Source organism: Dicentrarchus labrax, unplaced genomic scaffold, assembly GCF_905237075.1.
Source record: "Dicentrarchus labrax unplaced genomic scaffold, dlabrax2021, whole genome shotgun sequence".
NCBI lineage: Eukaryota > Metazoa > Chordata > Actinopteri > Moronidae > Dicentrarchus > Dicentrarchus labrax.
Genome location: NW_026136712.1, coordinates 1,841,965 through 1,858,042, shown reverse-complemented (window position 1 = coordinate 1,858,042; position 16,078 = coordinate 1,841,965). Strand labels below are relative to the sequence as shown.

At 39.2% G+C, this 16,078-nt stretch overlaps 1 protein-coding gene across 6 annotated transcripts in view; it reads right to left on the bottom strand.

Annotated features, from left to right (window-relative positions):
- The window catches only part of rbfox3a (RNA binding fox-1 homolog 3a), a 289,238-nt gene that overhangs the window by 195,170 nt on the left and 77,990 nt on the right, over positions 1 to 16,078 (bottom strand). For all 6 annotated transcript variants that reach the window (XM_051416824.1, XM_051416821.1, XM_051416825.1 and 3 more), the window contains exon 2: positions 6,158 to 6,279. In XM_051416824.1, the coding sequence (XP_051272784.1) occupies positions 6,158 to 6,279 (122 nt within the window). The remainder of the gene's footprint in view (positions 1 to 6,157; positions 6,280 to 16,078) is intronic.

Sequence of the window (16,078 nt, the reverse complement as noted above, 5' to 3'; positions counted from 1 at the left end):
AAAAAACAATGGAAACAACTTGGTTGTCTTTTTTTGCCAGAGGAGCCAGGGCAGTGCTAACTTCTGGGATGTCCTACAAAAATATGTCACCCCTACAGCTCTCTATAGGGTTTTGTCACATGAATGAATGTAAACATATGTTGTTTTGGGGCATTTGCTGAACAATTGATGCTATTGTTTTTTCCTCCATCAGGACATCAAGTTTCAATTCAATTCAATTCAATTTTATTTGTATAGCGCCAATTCATAACAGAAGTTATCTCAGGACACTTTCCAAATAGAGCAGGTGTAGACCGAACTCCTTATAACATTATTTACAGATTTCCCACCCTTGTCAATGCTATTCTTCTGATATGTCAATCTAGATGTCTGTGAAAGGTTGACTTGTGCTATTCTGCTCATTTCCTTAAATACAACTGGCTCAAAAAATAAAAATTCAAAAAGTTGTCTGTGCACAGTGAGATGAGGGGCTGGAGGAGGTGGGATTCCTTTAAGCAAAAGGGATATGAGCAGTGCTGCTCGAGGCTTTGCTGTAGCTTTGTGTTGCCTCTGCATAGCTAAACTGGTAGACGAGATGACCAGCAGCTCCATCAGCAGATCCAGAGAGGCTGCTGTAAGTCTTCTGCACAGCACTCAGCCACTCTGTAAACCCTACACGTACCTTCCTCCTGCTAATAAAAGGGAGGTAAATTGGAGAAATGTTGCCATGCTCCTTATGGAGAGATGAAGCTAATAGTCAAGGAAAGATAAGTGAGAGCACTACATGTATGTTTGATAATTAAGCTGGCGGCAGGGAAATGAAAGGGAAAGTATTATGAGATTATGTTCTGTATGCAACATGACTTTCAAGGGGAGACAATCTGTCCTTGATAAATATTACCAGGTAAATACTGGTATCTATCCCGAGTCATTCATTTAATCAACTTCATCAGTTCCAGCATATGATTGATCTCCAGCTATTAAACTTTATTCTTATAATCTTTGATAATCACCCTGAACCAAAGTATCCATGAGTGTGTTGCTCTGAACTGGATCTAGAAAAAAAAATCTGATCTACAATGATCTAGTGTCCCCAGTAGAACAATTGAAATTATTGAAAACACTTAATTAATTAATCCATATTATGTTGCGGTACCAATTAATATGGTGGTAAAGGTCTGCTTCTTTTTGGTCCCAACAATGTGTTAATTCGTCTCACAGTACTTACTGACTGCCCGACACTGTAAAAATAGCTCACAAAAATATATTTTTTTACTTTTTATAAAGGGTTCAGTAATTTAGTCTTTAGTAACTCAAACAGGACTTATTTCAGCTGAGGATTAATCTGCATTTGGTGCTCTAGTGAGTATTTGGGGCAACAGAATGGTGTATATGGGATTGAGTCAAATTATACAACAAGTAGTTCCGACCAAGCAAGAAAACAATCAAAGGGGTAGATGTTTTAAAATGTTTTTAACTTCCTGTAATTGAGGCTTTTTGATGCAGCTGTTAAAGTAATATTTATAGAATAATTAAATCATCTGCGGCAAGCCAGAGAGAAAACTAAACGCCTTTTTTTGGTTAGATAAAAATGTGAATTTTGGAAATGCTTTAGTCTATATTTTAGATGTGTATTTTGACTTTAGACTTTACAACGCTCTGGAGTTGATGGAAATGTTTGGATCACACGGAAACTCTGGAATCAGCTATGCTTAAAAATACATAGTTAACGGCCATAGTTCCTTAATCTGTTCATGGACAAATTGTATTCTTCAGCAGATATCTTTAGATATTAATATAGATTGAGCTAGCAAGGCAGTTTTGTGTATTTTAATGGGATTTGACAAAGAATAAAAAAGAGAATATCTCTAGACGCAAAGGTGGAAAGTCACTCCAACACCACAGTGGGCAAATTGAGTGACAAAACAAGAAAAAAGACTGAACCCTATAACGTGCTTCGAGGAACCAGTATTTCTTTTCTCAGCACACTAGGAAATGCCAGACATGCATTATAAGAGGGGCTCAGATATATCTACCAACAGATACACATACGCAGTGTGTGCATTGTATACACACACACACACACACACACACACACACACACACACACACACACACACATTCACACACCTCCTCATTAGCTTTTAGGGCAGTTGCCTTTGTCATCAGTTCTGGGTGCACAATAAACCCAGTGGAGCGAGTGCTGTGGCGCTTAAGTCTCTCTCTCTCTCTCTCTCTCTCTCTCTCTCTCTCTCTCTCTCTCTCTGTGTGTGTCTCCTAGTCTGTCTCTATTCATTTTCAATTAGCTCAATTAACACATTAATTACGTGTCCCTTAGATAAAGGGACAAGTCAGTGGCTAGAAAGAGAAAAGCTTCTGACTCAGCTTACAGTACAGTACAACTACTGTGTAACAGACAGGAGTTTTTATAGCAATTTAGAGGCCTGATGGGGGTTTTACATAATATATATTGGGCTCTCATTTTTAAATGGGTCCTCCAGCAATTTGGTGCTTCTGTAAAGTTTGGGATCTCAAGAGAAATAAAAAACATAAATCAGTAAAATAAAAAATAAAAACAATAGTCTAATATTCAAAGTAGGAGAGGCCCAGATGCTATATCCTACATTTCCCATTATGCATCCTGGAACTCTTTCTTACACCCTCCCTGTATGTCCATGTACTGGACAAGTCAAAATCAAACTTTCAAAAATGTACAAAGTCAAGTCCCAAGTATTAAACTTTGAGTCCTAAGCAGGCCATAATGCACTCTCACATGTCGAGTTGCAAGTCTTTTGTTCAGTCCAGTTTAAAGTAATACAATTTAGGACTTGAGTCCACGCCATATGACTCAAGTCAGTCCTTAAATAAGTGCAGTGCCGTAAGTACAATATTTGTGTCTGAACCATAGTGGAGTGGAAGTATTTAGAGGAACATGATAATACTCAAGTACCTCAAACTTGCACTTATACAGTACATTGTTTAATTGGCTTCATATTTCAGGACTTTTCCTAATTTAATGGGGACAACTGGGTAAAATTAACAAGATGATAAGTTTTCAATGTCCTCTACACATTTTGTATGCATCTGTGTTTTTTGGGATAAATTTGACTGCAAGCTGTTTTAGCTGTAACAACAAAATATTACATTAACATTAAAACATTAAATAAACATTATACACATATTTGTTTTGTTTTGTTTTGCTTTGCTTATATGTTGAGGTCACCATCACATGCAATTTTGCAAAACTTCCCTCTGCATGGGGAAATATGGCAGGAAACATATGAAAGTGGGCAGCCTTCAGACCCGTTTCTCTAGGTGCTGTTTATGCTCACTTTCAACTTTGTTTTTTTACTCACGCATATGTACAGTACGTGGCATTTATAGTATATTTACATACACAACACTTACAGCAGCATCTAACAATCCCTGGCTGAAATTATAGATATTTTTTGTAAATACAGAACTGCTATGTGTTCCAATACCAATGTTCTGATTGTGATGATTTCAGAAATCCCTGGGGTCAAATTGACCCTGAACATAAAACATTTCTTTCCAGATTTTATAAATTAAACAAATCTGTAAACGATATGAAGTCACTGAAACACCGGAAAGATATTTCTTTCCAATTATAGGTCAGTGAGATATGTATTCTGGTTGATGATGCTTATCATCAGCAACAGGCTAAAAACAAGCAAGTTTGTCATTAAAATAGCAGATGCCGGCAGATTATGACCTTACTCTTTGCTTTGTTTTAATGCATGTTGAATCTGAATGTACAATGAAGAGAGCAGTGAAAACTGAATGAGGAGTTGAGAGAGGCCAGCTGTTAACTTTGGTATCTTTGTTATAGAGCTCCAGCTCCATTACACTCAACAGCTGTAATGCTCTGAATCATGTAAAACAGCCCTGTGTGTGTGTGTGTGTGTGTGTGTGTGTGTGTGTGTGTGTGTGTGTGTGTGTGCACTGCATCACTGTAAATAAAACATGCCCGATGGAGCTAATAATAATTTTTGATGAAAGCAGCTGCTGTATAGGTATGCTCAGTTCAAATATTCACGATGTTGAAAATAAATATTGTAGGCTACATCTCCCAGTACACCATCTGAAAGTCCTACTCTTCGTTATTTGACAGCACAACTGGTTTTCCAAACAGTGATAATTTATGTGATTTTAAAATATCTACAAACTAAAGCAAAGACAACAATTATTTTCCCATAAACCAAAATCAGCTGTCTTTCATCAGATGCAATAAGAAAGCAAACAAGTCTGAGAGAGTGTGTGTCTCACGGGCTGACAGGCGAGTGATCAAACTGAGCCAGCAAATATCCTTTGCTGTATCCTGACGGGGAGACAACATCGATATCTATCAAATATAACATTTATCAGCAGTTCAATAATACAGAACCATGCAATCAGCAAGTGACATGGAAGACATTACAGCCTAATTCAAAGTTAATTGAAATACCACTAATATTGCTTTAGTTTGTGTTAATGCTAGAACGCAATCCATTATTTATAGGCCTGGTCTTGAAACAACAACAACAACAACAACAATATGGGAACATCTTGAGGGACCATGTGACCGATGGGGAAGCTGAGCTAGCACTACACATAGCTGTATTATGGATCCCACAGATTTTCATGGCATTCGCGCACTAGGATTGGCTAGGCGCCTATATTCATACGAGTGGGAGACCTTTTCTGCCAGGAAAGCTTTCTAACATGTAGTAACACTGTGAAAGGCTCAATTTAAATCCAAACCATGACATTTTTCTAACCTAACTGAGCCTACCTAACATAGCCAAGTATTTTTGTTTCCCAAATCAACTGAAAACTTAAGATAAACAAAAAACAGAAATGAAAATAATAAGTTAGCTAAGATAGAATCAAACCTGGTCTGCCAGGTGCTGTGATTAACCCATTTATCCACCACTACTTCTAAGCTAGACCTGGACTGTATCGCTATTTATACTACATATAAAGATTTTGGTCGGGCATAGGTGCCTGGCCAATCTAAACACTGGAATGCTACACAAGGGCATGTCTTGGCAAAAAATGGCAGTAGGATTCATAATTACTAACAAAGTAATCTGCTCACATGCTGTAATATATTGCTGTGTCAAAAGCGCAGGTTGATTGACAAGCTTTACTCTGCACACATCACCTTGTTACACTACAAGTAAAGCTTACACGACAAGCTAGCAAAGGCACCCAAATAGGCTACTGACTCAGTATTTAGCAACAAAACAAGCCAAGGTGAACATTAAAGAACTGTATTTAGTCTTAAAAGATATAAGGCTGTACTGACAGTCAGTTAACAAGACAGAGTTTGGCTTTACATGATGTGATCGATTGGTATAATATGCTTTGTTCCTGTATTCATCAAATATCTGTCCATCTTGGACTTTAAACACTCTGTGGCTGAGAAATGAAACCTTCAACAACTCCAGTTGAAACAGTTATGACAACATTACAATACTGTTAAAAGCACTACATTCATCTGATTTACTTTTTTGGACTACTTTGAAATACTGAAAGCCCCAAAGATACATGTTTGATCTGTTGTTAGGCAACCATGAAACAAAGCAGAGGTTTATCAGTATAACTCTGTTTTTATGTTTGTACAAATCCTCCAGCACTTGGCACACACTTTGGTCCACTCACAGTAAGCCCAGTACCATAAGTGCAAACATTATTGTTTGTAAAGCTACTCTCCATAATGTAGGCTCCTGGCTTTGGACACCATCAGTCACAGAAGACAGTGTGTGTGTGGGGATGTGTGACTTAGGCTACCTTCAGGGACAACTTTCAGACTAAAGACCAGTGAAGGGAACAGCTTGTCCAATTGGGGACAAAGGCAGTGCCCTCAATTTAGAAAAAGATGAATTTTGGGTTAGTGGTTAAGGTTAGGGTAAGAGTTAGGGTTAGGGTTAGGCAAGTACTGCTTAGAGTTTCCAGAAAAGTAATGTAAGTCTATGTAATGTCCCCAAAAGTGACATAAGTAAACATTTGTATGTATGTGTGTGTTTATGTGTGAGAGATAAAAACAAACAGCCACAGAGAGAGATAAAGCCAGCAGCTGAAGCAAAAAGACAAAGCTGGGGAGAGAGTGAAATTAAAGGAGAGGAAGACAAGGAAGGAGTGAAATGAGGAAAACTAATAATAATCAGGAACTGACCAGTCTGGTGACGAGGGGAACCCCGAAGTGCCAGAAGTGCTCGTTGAGCAGCCCGCTGTACACCACGTTACCAAACAGAGCAATGGTTCCTGGTTTGCACAGACCACTTCCTGGCTTGGCTTCTGCAAAACAAAAAGTCATTTTTTTCACCAGTGCATATGAGACAATGATAACACATCATACAGCATATACAGTTCAAACAGTGAGAAGCTGTTAATAAAACACATCAGTCATTCCTTTCTGTTTGCCTCCTCTTTTTCCCACAAAAAATGACATCATTTTTGCCGAAAATGTGAAAAGCTCTCTTGGCCATTTTCCATGAACTTTTGAGACGTTGTCATGAAAATTGCTTCTGCTTTGGCCACTGACAGTTCCTGTTCGCATTGAACAGCCAACAGTCACCTGGATTCCTTTTGAATGCACATATTACTGCAGAATAGTGGATGCTGTTCGTATCTGTTCATTTCCAAATAATGTATTACTTTACATCCCTCGTAAGAAGTGCTGTCAGGTCTCACTACAATGAATGGGGCTGTCAACAGACCACCCCACCCTGCACACACACACACACACACGCAGTGTTTGTGGGCGATAAAACAATGCACATAAGGCAAGAAAACCACAGGAGCAACAAAACAAACAAAAGAAAAGACACTGCCGCTCTGCCTCTTGTCGTTTCTGATTTAGGTTGCAGAGTAAAAACTGTGGGCCATTAAAGTGTCGCTTGAGCTTCTGGGGTGAGCCCAAAACAGCAAAGGAGTCACACAGAAAGAGAGCCAAACCATGCCATGCCAGGCGTGGATGGGCCGGGGGGTACATTACAGCCTGACAGGCTTTATGGATGCACTGCTGTCTTTGGAACTGCACTCCAGAGTCTGTCTGCAGCACACACTGTCACTCACTCACTCTGCTCAAAGTCTTATTCACCTGCATTTCATCCATTCATCTGTCCCTCTTTTCCCCACTGTCCCTCTCCTCTGGAATTTGATTTGTTCCTGCCTGCACCCATCACATTATCTTGGAAGACAAGGCAGTTGCATTTAAATTAAAGCTGATCATTTTGTTGCTTTAATAATGGCCATTTTAATTTTCACAAAATAAAAAGGATATTCTTTAAAATGCATACTAATGAGAATCATTTTACTGTTATTGCTCATTAGACTAAAGTTTGATCTCATCTCAACACTTTTCTTTAGATTTCTGGTAAACATCCAGTTACATTTCAGTTGTTTTACATCAAGTCTTGATTCTAATATTGTCATTATATTGCTGTCAGTCACTATGTTTACATGGACACAAATTTCCACTATTATTCCCAATATGACTGAATGAATAATCTGCATTTGATAAGGGTCATGTAGAGAGCATATTTAGTTTGAACATTCATAATTTGGCAATATTTCGAATTGAGCATTTTATGCATTTCCTAAGACATGTGAGATATGCTGATATTACTTAGGTTTTAGGAGCATTCTTTGGACATGAATATAGCACATTCGGAGGTTGTGTCTCATTTAGGGATTTTCTGCAGTTTGTTGTTTCTAGTCAGCTCTGTGCATTGTAAATGAACCAACTACCCAACTGTTTGAAGGGCTGGAGTAGAGATGCATGCACAAAAGAAAAGCCCACATTTCTGGTCAGAGGGAGAAACATACCTAATTTTAAATATTTAAAATGCTTGGATATCAAATATCTCAATCTCAAAAGGCTGTGTTCACACGGTCGAACAGGTCCGCTGCCGGTGGAAAACTTTGAAAAAATGATTTTAATGCAAAGAGGCAAATAGGGAAGGAAAAGGAGAAGTATGCACAGCTGCACGTAAACAGAAATATTAGTGGAATATTAATACATTAATTACCATGCAAACAGCTTAGTAGGAATATTGTCTTTTTCCGAAAAAAGGGCAAAAACTAGAATATTTTGTGCATACAGTCAGTGGACTTTCTCTGGCGTGTTATGAAAGAAAGAAAAGCTTGTTTTCTGACTTTCAGAGGGGACCGTAAGATCCATGTGACAGTGAAACCTGCAGTTGATGTCAGAGCTGTTGTTACAGGTTCTAAAAAGAAAACCAAAGTGATAACATGATGATGTAAAGCTGACTTTCAGTGTTAGACTCTTTCAGTGTACCTCTCTAGTTAACAGAATAGTTAGAATAATAATTCAAGAAAATGTGACAAAATATGAATTGATGTGGTCTGTAAGTTTACATTAAAATTCACATGATACCTGTGTACCTTGTGTTGTATAGTGAAAACAGCATATTTTCCAATTTTCATGATATTATATATTTTTTAAATGACTACAAAGTGCATGTGATGTCCTCACAGCTACTGTACACTGAGAGGGTCAGACTGGATCTAAATCCTTAATTCCTTTGTCCTTGCTCTTTGTTTTATTGTCCTGTCTTGCTTTTAGAGAAGGCTTTATCTTCAAAAACATTATATTTACAGTATAAAATGATACTGATATGGGGTGACCAGTAGGTCAGCTGGTAGAGCCTGCAGCCCATATACTGTACTAAGACTGTGTCCTTACTGCTGTGGCCCAGGTTCAGTTCCAACCTGCATGTAATTCTCTCTCTCTCTCTCTCTCTCTCTCTCTCTCTCTCTCTCTCTCTCTCTCTCTCTCTCTCTCTCTCTCTCTCTCTCTCTCCTGGTCTATCCTCAAACTGTCACTACCAAAATACAGGCAAGAAAAACCCCAAAATATATAAATAAATAAAAAATATACTGATACTTTAAGTGTTTAACAAGTATAAAATGTCTGTGTGATAATGGCCAGTAGAGACAGATGTTTGTTAGATCAGTTGTGCAGTCAAATAGCTGTCCATATTCTTGAGGCTTTTGAATGTGTGTTGCATTTGGTTAGAAAAACATTTCTGATATGTAAAGGCACTGTGTATATACATATATACATATATTACGGTCTGTGTTTCAATTAACCAATGTAATGATGTGAAAAATAATGGTAAAAATAACTTCTACATCGTTCTATTGTAAGGCAGACGTAGTAATAATAAATGAGTGAAATGTTCACACCATCGTTCTTGATCAACGATGGCGTAAGTGTGTTGAACAACCAGTCCTAGTGTGATTTTGGTACTCAAGAATGGAAAGGTTTACCACGTTACATTTTTATACAAGCAGTGCCAAATCAAGGATGGCAGAATGTAAGTGATACCAGGCCCTCTAAAACAGAAAATGTCCTGACAGCAATTCAAAGAAACACCACATCATTAACAAGTTAAAAATGTTACTGAAAACATTTTAAAGCAAGTTTAAAGGAGCTTTTCTGAGTGTGTAAAAGAGTGTAGTCCCAGTGCTGTCTTTTATTTCTTTATCTGTTCTTATTTGGTTGGAATAGAATAGATCTTTATTGTCATTGTCACAGGTACAACGAAATTTAAAGTGCTCTCCGATCAGTGCTCAATTATTATTGGTTTGTTATGTAAATCCTTTTATATACTTTTCACACTATTAAAGACATCTATTCTGCATGTTGTCACAGTCACAGTTTGTCATTTGTTATTTTTGAAAGGTTGTCAGTCCTTGGTCTTACATACTGTAACATGAGCTGGCCTGAGAGCAGACGTCAGAGGGGAGTTGCAGATTTTTTTTTTTTTTTACCATTATTTATTCAGAGAAGTTTCACTGAGACAAACAATCTCTTTTGCTTAAAGCTGCACAGTACAACCACAGTCTGATCTGCTGGCCACTGAAGCTCCACTGGAGCAGTTGGGGTTTAGGGCCTTGCTCAAGGGCATCTCAGTAGTGGTAGTGAGGGATTTATCCTGCTATCTGGGGATTTCTAACCTCTCCAACTATGCTATGATGACCCAATTTTCCTTCGGGGATCTATCTATCTATCCAACCCCACCACTGCCACCACTTCTACATGAATGCCCAGAGCAACTTGATACACAGTAAATGATAACCCTCATCACTGAAGTATTTTTGTTAGTGTCAGTTTATTAACCTAAATTAAGTTAAACCAAGCACAGTTAGCAACAGGAGAAGAGGACTTGATAGGAACTGATCCAGCTGGCCCAGCTTCAGACTTGAGTGAGTAACACTGTGGGGAACAGAATAGAACTGATGTCAACATTTTGTGTCTCAGAACGTTTACTGGTGCCACCTGAGTGTGAATGGCAGTGCTCTCTGCTGACTGAACAAACTAAAACAGATAAATTGCCTGCAGGAATAAATGTTTCAGTGAGTTCAAATAAACCAATCAGGGTTCAAACAAACCACTCCAACACCTTGGCTCGAGATGAGCGGCTTCCATGAGTTACAGTCCAACCACTGAATGGATGTGAAGTGTCGATCTGCAGACGTAATTACGGTAAAGCCCATAATACTAAATGTGATTGCAGTGTATGGCAGTGAATGATGAATTCTAAATAAGGAGAGCAGGTAAATGAAGCTCTCCCTCCAGGGTTTCTGAAATACACTTCGGCCTGTCTCACTGCACCAGCTCTTCCACTGTGCCATGATCAGGCTGCGTTCTCCTGGCTCCACTTAGAATGGGCCTATCTTACATTCCATCACTCTAAGTAGTTTGGCACACACACACACACACACACACACACACACACACACACACACACACACACACACTACACACACACACAGTTATGGCCCATTGGCTTGGTTCTGGCCTGGTTCTTTGGCAAGTATGTGTCTGCTAGGCTTGCATCCCAGTCAACACCCCATGGGTTGTGAGTGTGTGTGAAAGAGACAGAGAAAGAGAGATTACTGCTCAGTCTGCTACCCCACTTGGCTCACCTGATGCTGATGGCAAGAATAGAAGGACAGGAGGAAAAGAAAATACGAGTTGGGCATATGGAGATGTTTGGAGGCCTGGGGTCTTAGAGTAGGTCTCTCTCTCTCGTACACACTCTCACTTACACCCTCTGTCATCTTTAGAGAGTTGGATGTGCCCAGTACACTCCCACTCCAGATCAATTTATCGCCTCCTTTCCTCCTGTGTTTCAGAACCACTCTCTCTCTCTAAGCAGTAGCTCACTTCCTAGTATTTATCACTCTCCATTCCCCTGGGGCCTCTGAGCACCAAAACGTAATCCACTGGGAGTGTATGTGTGCATGTGTGTAAGCAAGAGAGAGGAAAAGAGAGCGCACGAGAGAAAGGCAGAGGGATAAGAAACAGACAGACAGCTTCTAGTTTTATGGTGTATAGTAAAAAGACCATTGACAAATAAGTTTCAGTAGGCAGCATACTGAACCCATTGAATTTCTGTACACAAATAATAACAATTAGCAATTGAATGGTGTTAATATATATTTGTCTGTCAAAGCAGCAGAGAATGTGATTTTTTTTAAATGGACTGAATTAACTATTAAAAACATATAGGTGTGGGAAATGTTATTGACAAATTCTACTGATCACAAAAGATAAATACAGAAAACAAAAGATAAGCTCACAATATTTTCTATAATATCCTCAGTTTACAATGAGAACTTAACATACTTTACATTATTTTATGTAATGTCCAATGTTACAATAATAAATAGATGTTACAGGTACTTTGAATATTACACTTTTAAATATTCCTTGATTATCAGTATTGTATTTATATCTCATTACTTCATCCAACTATTTACCAATTTACCATGTCATATAGTAAAAAAGTATAGTATGTTCGGTTGTTGCTACTCTACAGGGAGTGGATCTAGAGGGGTGACATGCCTTCATTTAGACTGATTTTACAAATATTGTGTAATAAAGCTGCAATTAATGTAATGACCTGACATTACATGCTCAGTGAAAAAAGGCATGTATTTGGAAAAATGTCTGAAGATTTGAAAATAACAGGTTAAATTAAATAAAATTTAAATCAGCCTCTATTTCAGCCGCCCCTTAAAGTTTCCATGCCCTCCTCTAGCCACACCATAGAGACTATTTCTCTAAATTTGGCCTTGAATGGGTTTGTTGTTTTCCAGATGAAGAGGAAGAGTCTTGTCTTATCTTGTCTCTCACAGGTGTTTTCGGTGGAACATTCACAAATAATATATTCATGGTAGGGACCATTGCAAACTGGATATTCCTACCAATGTGCAGGGTTGTGGCATCTAGCGGTGAGATTGCAGAACTGAAACCCCTTGACTTAACTAAGCACAAAAGACAAACTACAGTGGCTGAGAAAGTTGTGAAAAATGTGACAGGCCCTAGTGCCACTGTCTGGTTTGTACATTTTAGGCTACTGTAGAAACATGGCAGTTCAACCAGTGTGAACTACAGGGGAGGCCAGGGGGGCTTGGCTCCTCTTAATAAGACATGAGATCCCCTGAAAACATGATTTGTGAAATCTCCAATTTTTAATATTGACAGTATATGCAATCTTTTCCATGAATTTAAATTTTTCTGTATCTTCATCATCACTGATCATGTGTAAATCTAGGTTATTATTTATGTATAATTCAGGCATGAGGTTGATTCATCACTCATTCACTTTAATAAAGATTCTTGCTATCACCATCCAAGCGTGGTGGTGCAATATCCTAAACTTCACTCACTTTAACTTTCGGAAAGAAATTAAAGCTGCAAGCAGCGTTGGGCAGGACCTCGCACTCCACGCAACTCGGGGTGTTCTGCAGCCGCGTCGTGTGCCGTCGTAACACGTGCGGACCACAACATGAAAATCTGCCGTTAATCAGCTCAAAATCACCACGCAGCGCTTACTTCCTGTTGCCAGTAGGTGGCGCTATCACTATGTCTGAATATTGTCATGTACACGTGTTCAGTGCGGGACTGTTATCAAGCATTTGAAGTGTGGAGCCGATTGGACAATGTACACTCAAGTTATAGTGAATTTGTGTTTTGTGGCGGTCCATCAAAATTTCCCGCCACCCCACAGACACGCCCCCTCACCACAGTCAACACATATCATCAACAATGTGTTTTGCATTTTACAAGTAAATTTCAGCTGGCTCTGATCATCCTGCGAGGAGTACAACATGAAAGTATAAAATGTGATACTTCCTGTTACCAGTATGTGGCGCTATCACTATGTCTGAATATTGTCATGTAGACGTGTTCAGAGTGGGACTGTTATCAAACATGAAGTTTCATTGAGATTGGATAATGTACGCTGAAGTTATGAGGACGTGTTCAGGGTGGGACTGTACACTGAAGATATGAGTACTATCTGTTTGATGGCCAATCGGTGGAATTCGACACGTCGTCACGGGCACACGGTTAAACATACAGTCAGAAATAGCACAACTTATGATAACCAATGTGTGTAGATTGAAGTGAACGATACTTTAAATCAAAATGGCTGACTTTCTGTGGGGTTTCGGGTATGGGTCCAAGAGGCTTTTTTGTACGTCCCGGCATGTTACACGTGCCTACCGAGTTTCGTACATATCGGTGAAACGTGGCGCCTGGGCTGCTGTTTTATTATCCTGTAGGGGGCGCTACACACACGACAAACATTTTTGGTATGTGAGCTTCAGGCACTACTCTACACGTGCCCTGTGAATTTCATATTCAAGCTATTACGGTCTCCGCACAGTGATTTATCATGCCAAAAGAGTGCCACCTAGTGGCGTATTTTTTTTGTCCTTTTTAAGTGAGCCTCAGGGAGCCATGGGGAAGCATCGTACCAAGTTTCATCTTAATCACACATACCGTTGTAGAGATATAAACTTCTTCATTTTAAAGAGCGCCACCTAGTGGAAATGGCCTGAAATTGTGCACAATGCTTAAGGAAGACATGTGGAACTATGCACCCAAGTTTGGTGTCAATCGGACAAAACAATGTGGAGAAATGGTCCACTTCCTTTTTTGACGAAAAATCCACAGGAAGTGTTAATTTTAAAGCGTGCTTATAGTTTGAAATTTCAAAAATGTTAAAATTACTTTTTTTGCCAGCGTGGTCCCCAGGTGCTAGGTGAAAAATTTTGTGCAAATCGGACAAAGCGTGTAGGAGGAACACGAAAAAGTAGTTTAAGGACATTTCGTGCTCTAACGAAATAAAAGTATAGGCAGAAGTGGGCGGGGCCTATATGGGAAGATTTAGCTCCATTCACCGAACGCGTGGATATAAGTTTTTTGAATGTGCGACAAACTATGCAGAAGTTATTAGCCTAAAGGCATTTTTTATGGTAGTAGTGCCATCTAGTGGCCAACCCAAAAGCGACGCATAGAATATCCCTATTTTCACCGGGCCTGACCAATTTGCCAAATAAAATTGAGTTTTCGTATATGTTCAGGGGGGCAAAAATGCAGTCAATGGGGGCTAAAAATAATAGGTAAGAAGAAGAAATCGAGCAAAAACAATAGGGACCTCCAGCGGTCGCTGGCTCGGTCCCTAAATAACTTACTTTGTCTGATTCGGCCTGCATGCTGAATCGCAAATTTTCCCTAAAAAAGACTGAACTCCCCCTTACAGTATAGTTTGCACGCAGAGTTCACCATTGCAGGCCTGGTAGAAAAGAAAACGCTCCTTAAAATGACTCATTCTAAGGTAACAAAAATGGGATTCTTATTTTCATCAAATTATACACAAATGAAGATACACTTATGGATATTATATTCCAGTTCTCCTAAGTGAACACACCCTTGCTGTGATGTGAGCAATTTTCAACAGTTTAATGCCATGAAATTACAAGCCTACAATCAAAAAACACATATAGACAGCATACCATTCTGTCCATTATTGTCTCTTTTTAATAACACATTGGACCTTTGGACATTACTCTGAACATTAGAAATTACATTACATTACACAAAGGCCACCTGAGGTCCTGAAGCTTACTGTACAGCACTGCTCACTGTTAAGCAGCACTTCTGGATAATATTGTCAGCTAAACGCATAAAATATTAAAAGTACAGTCCATCCAGAGCCATTTCTACTGCAGCCCTTTTGGAACCACCGAGTGGAAACAAAAACTTCTTGTGCTCCTCATCACGCAATCCAAGGGAGCCAATAAAGACTTCACAGCCCATCAAGCCAAGCTGTGGATTGGTCAGCACTGTTACTAATAACTGCTGATGAAAATCTTAAAGGCCAATAAAAGCCCACGGATGAGCTGCTATGGTTTTCTATTACCAGCCACTCATCTGGAGACTAATGTGTCTAGGACAGCATCTTAGCTAACTACAGCAGAGATTTACACAGCACTTCTGCAGCGTCCATTGCCTTGTAAAGATGCTTTTTTGATGCACTAAAGGGATTTTGATAAACTCGACCAATTGGTGCTGTGTTGAATCATCTACTACAAACATAAACCTGTACAGTAGGAAACCTGGTAATGTCCCAGGATGATTAGGACTGACAACACATAGCGTAGAGACTACATGGTGCAAAGCTTGTCTGGAAAATGGATACCATGCATTATGTGAATCTCACAAAATGAGCTCAGATGAAGAGAGAGACCGTCAGCAGAGATGGACAGTTTCTGCAGTATTTCCTTTTTATTCATTTATTAGACAGCAGGAACTTTACAGTGCTCCCCCCATTTGTGACCAAATATTTGTTTTGCGATATTAATGTTCAGAGAGCTTTTTTGCCATTCTGCATCCTGGCGTAACTTATCAATGCATGGTTAAATCAATGTTAAGCTTCCTTATGGATTAGCTCAAATCATAAAAAGGGCCTTGACAAGCCATGTGGAGGAAGTAATATGATTCAATCACGCTCACTAACCTTCCCTCCGGTATAAACACACACACACACACACACACACACTGCTGTGAATAGCAGCCTGATAAAACAGCTCTTACTTGGCGCACACGCCAACAGGGCTGACTGTATGTTTATTTAACATAATGCTACACTAATAAAAAAGTTAAAGAACCAATCTGTTATTGAACACTGTGAATACATGTGCATGTAGAGTATGTGTGATACTATGCATGTAATGCACACACATTCAAATGCACACTGCTACATTACAC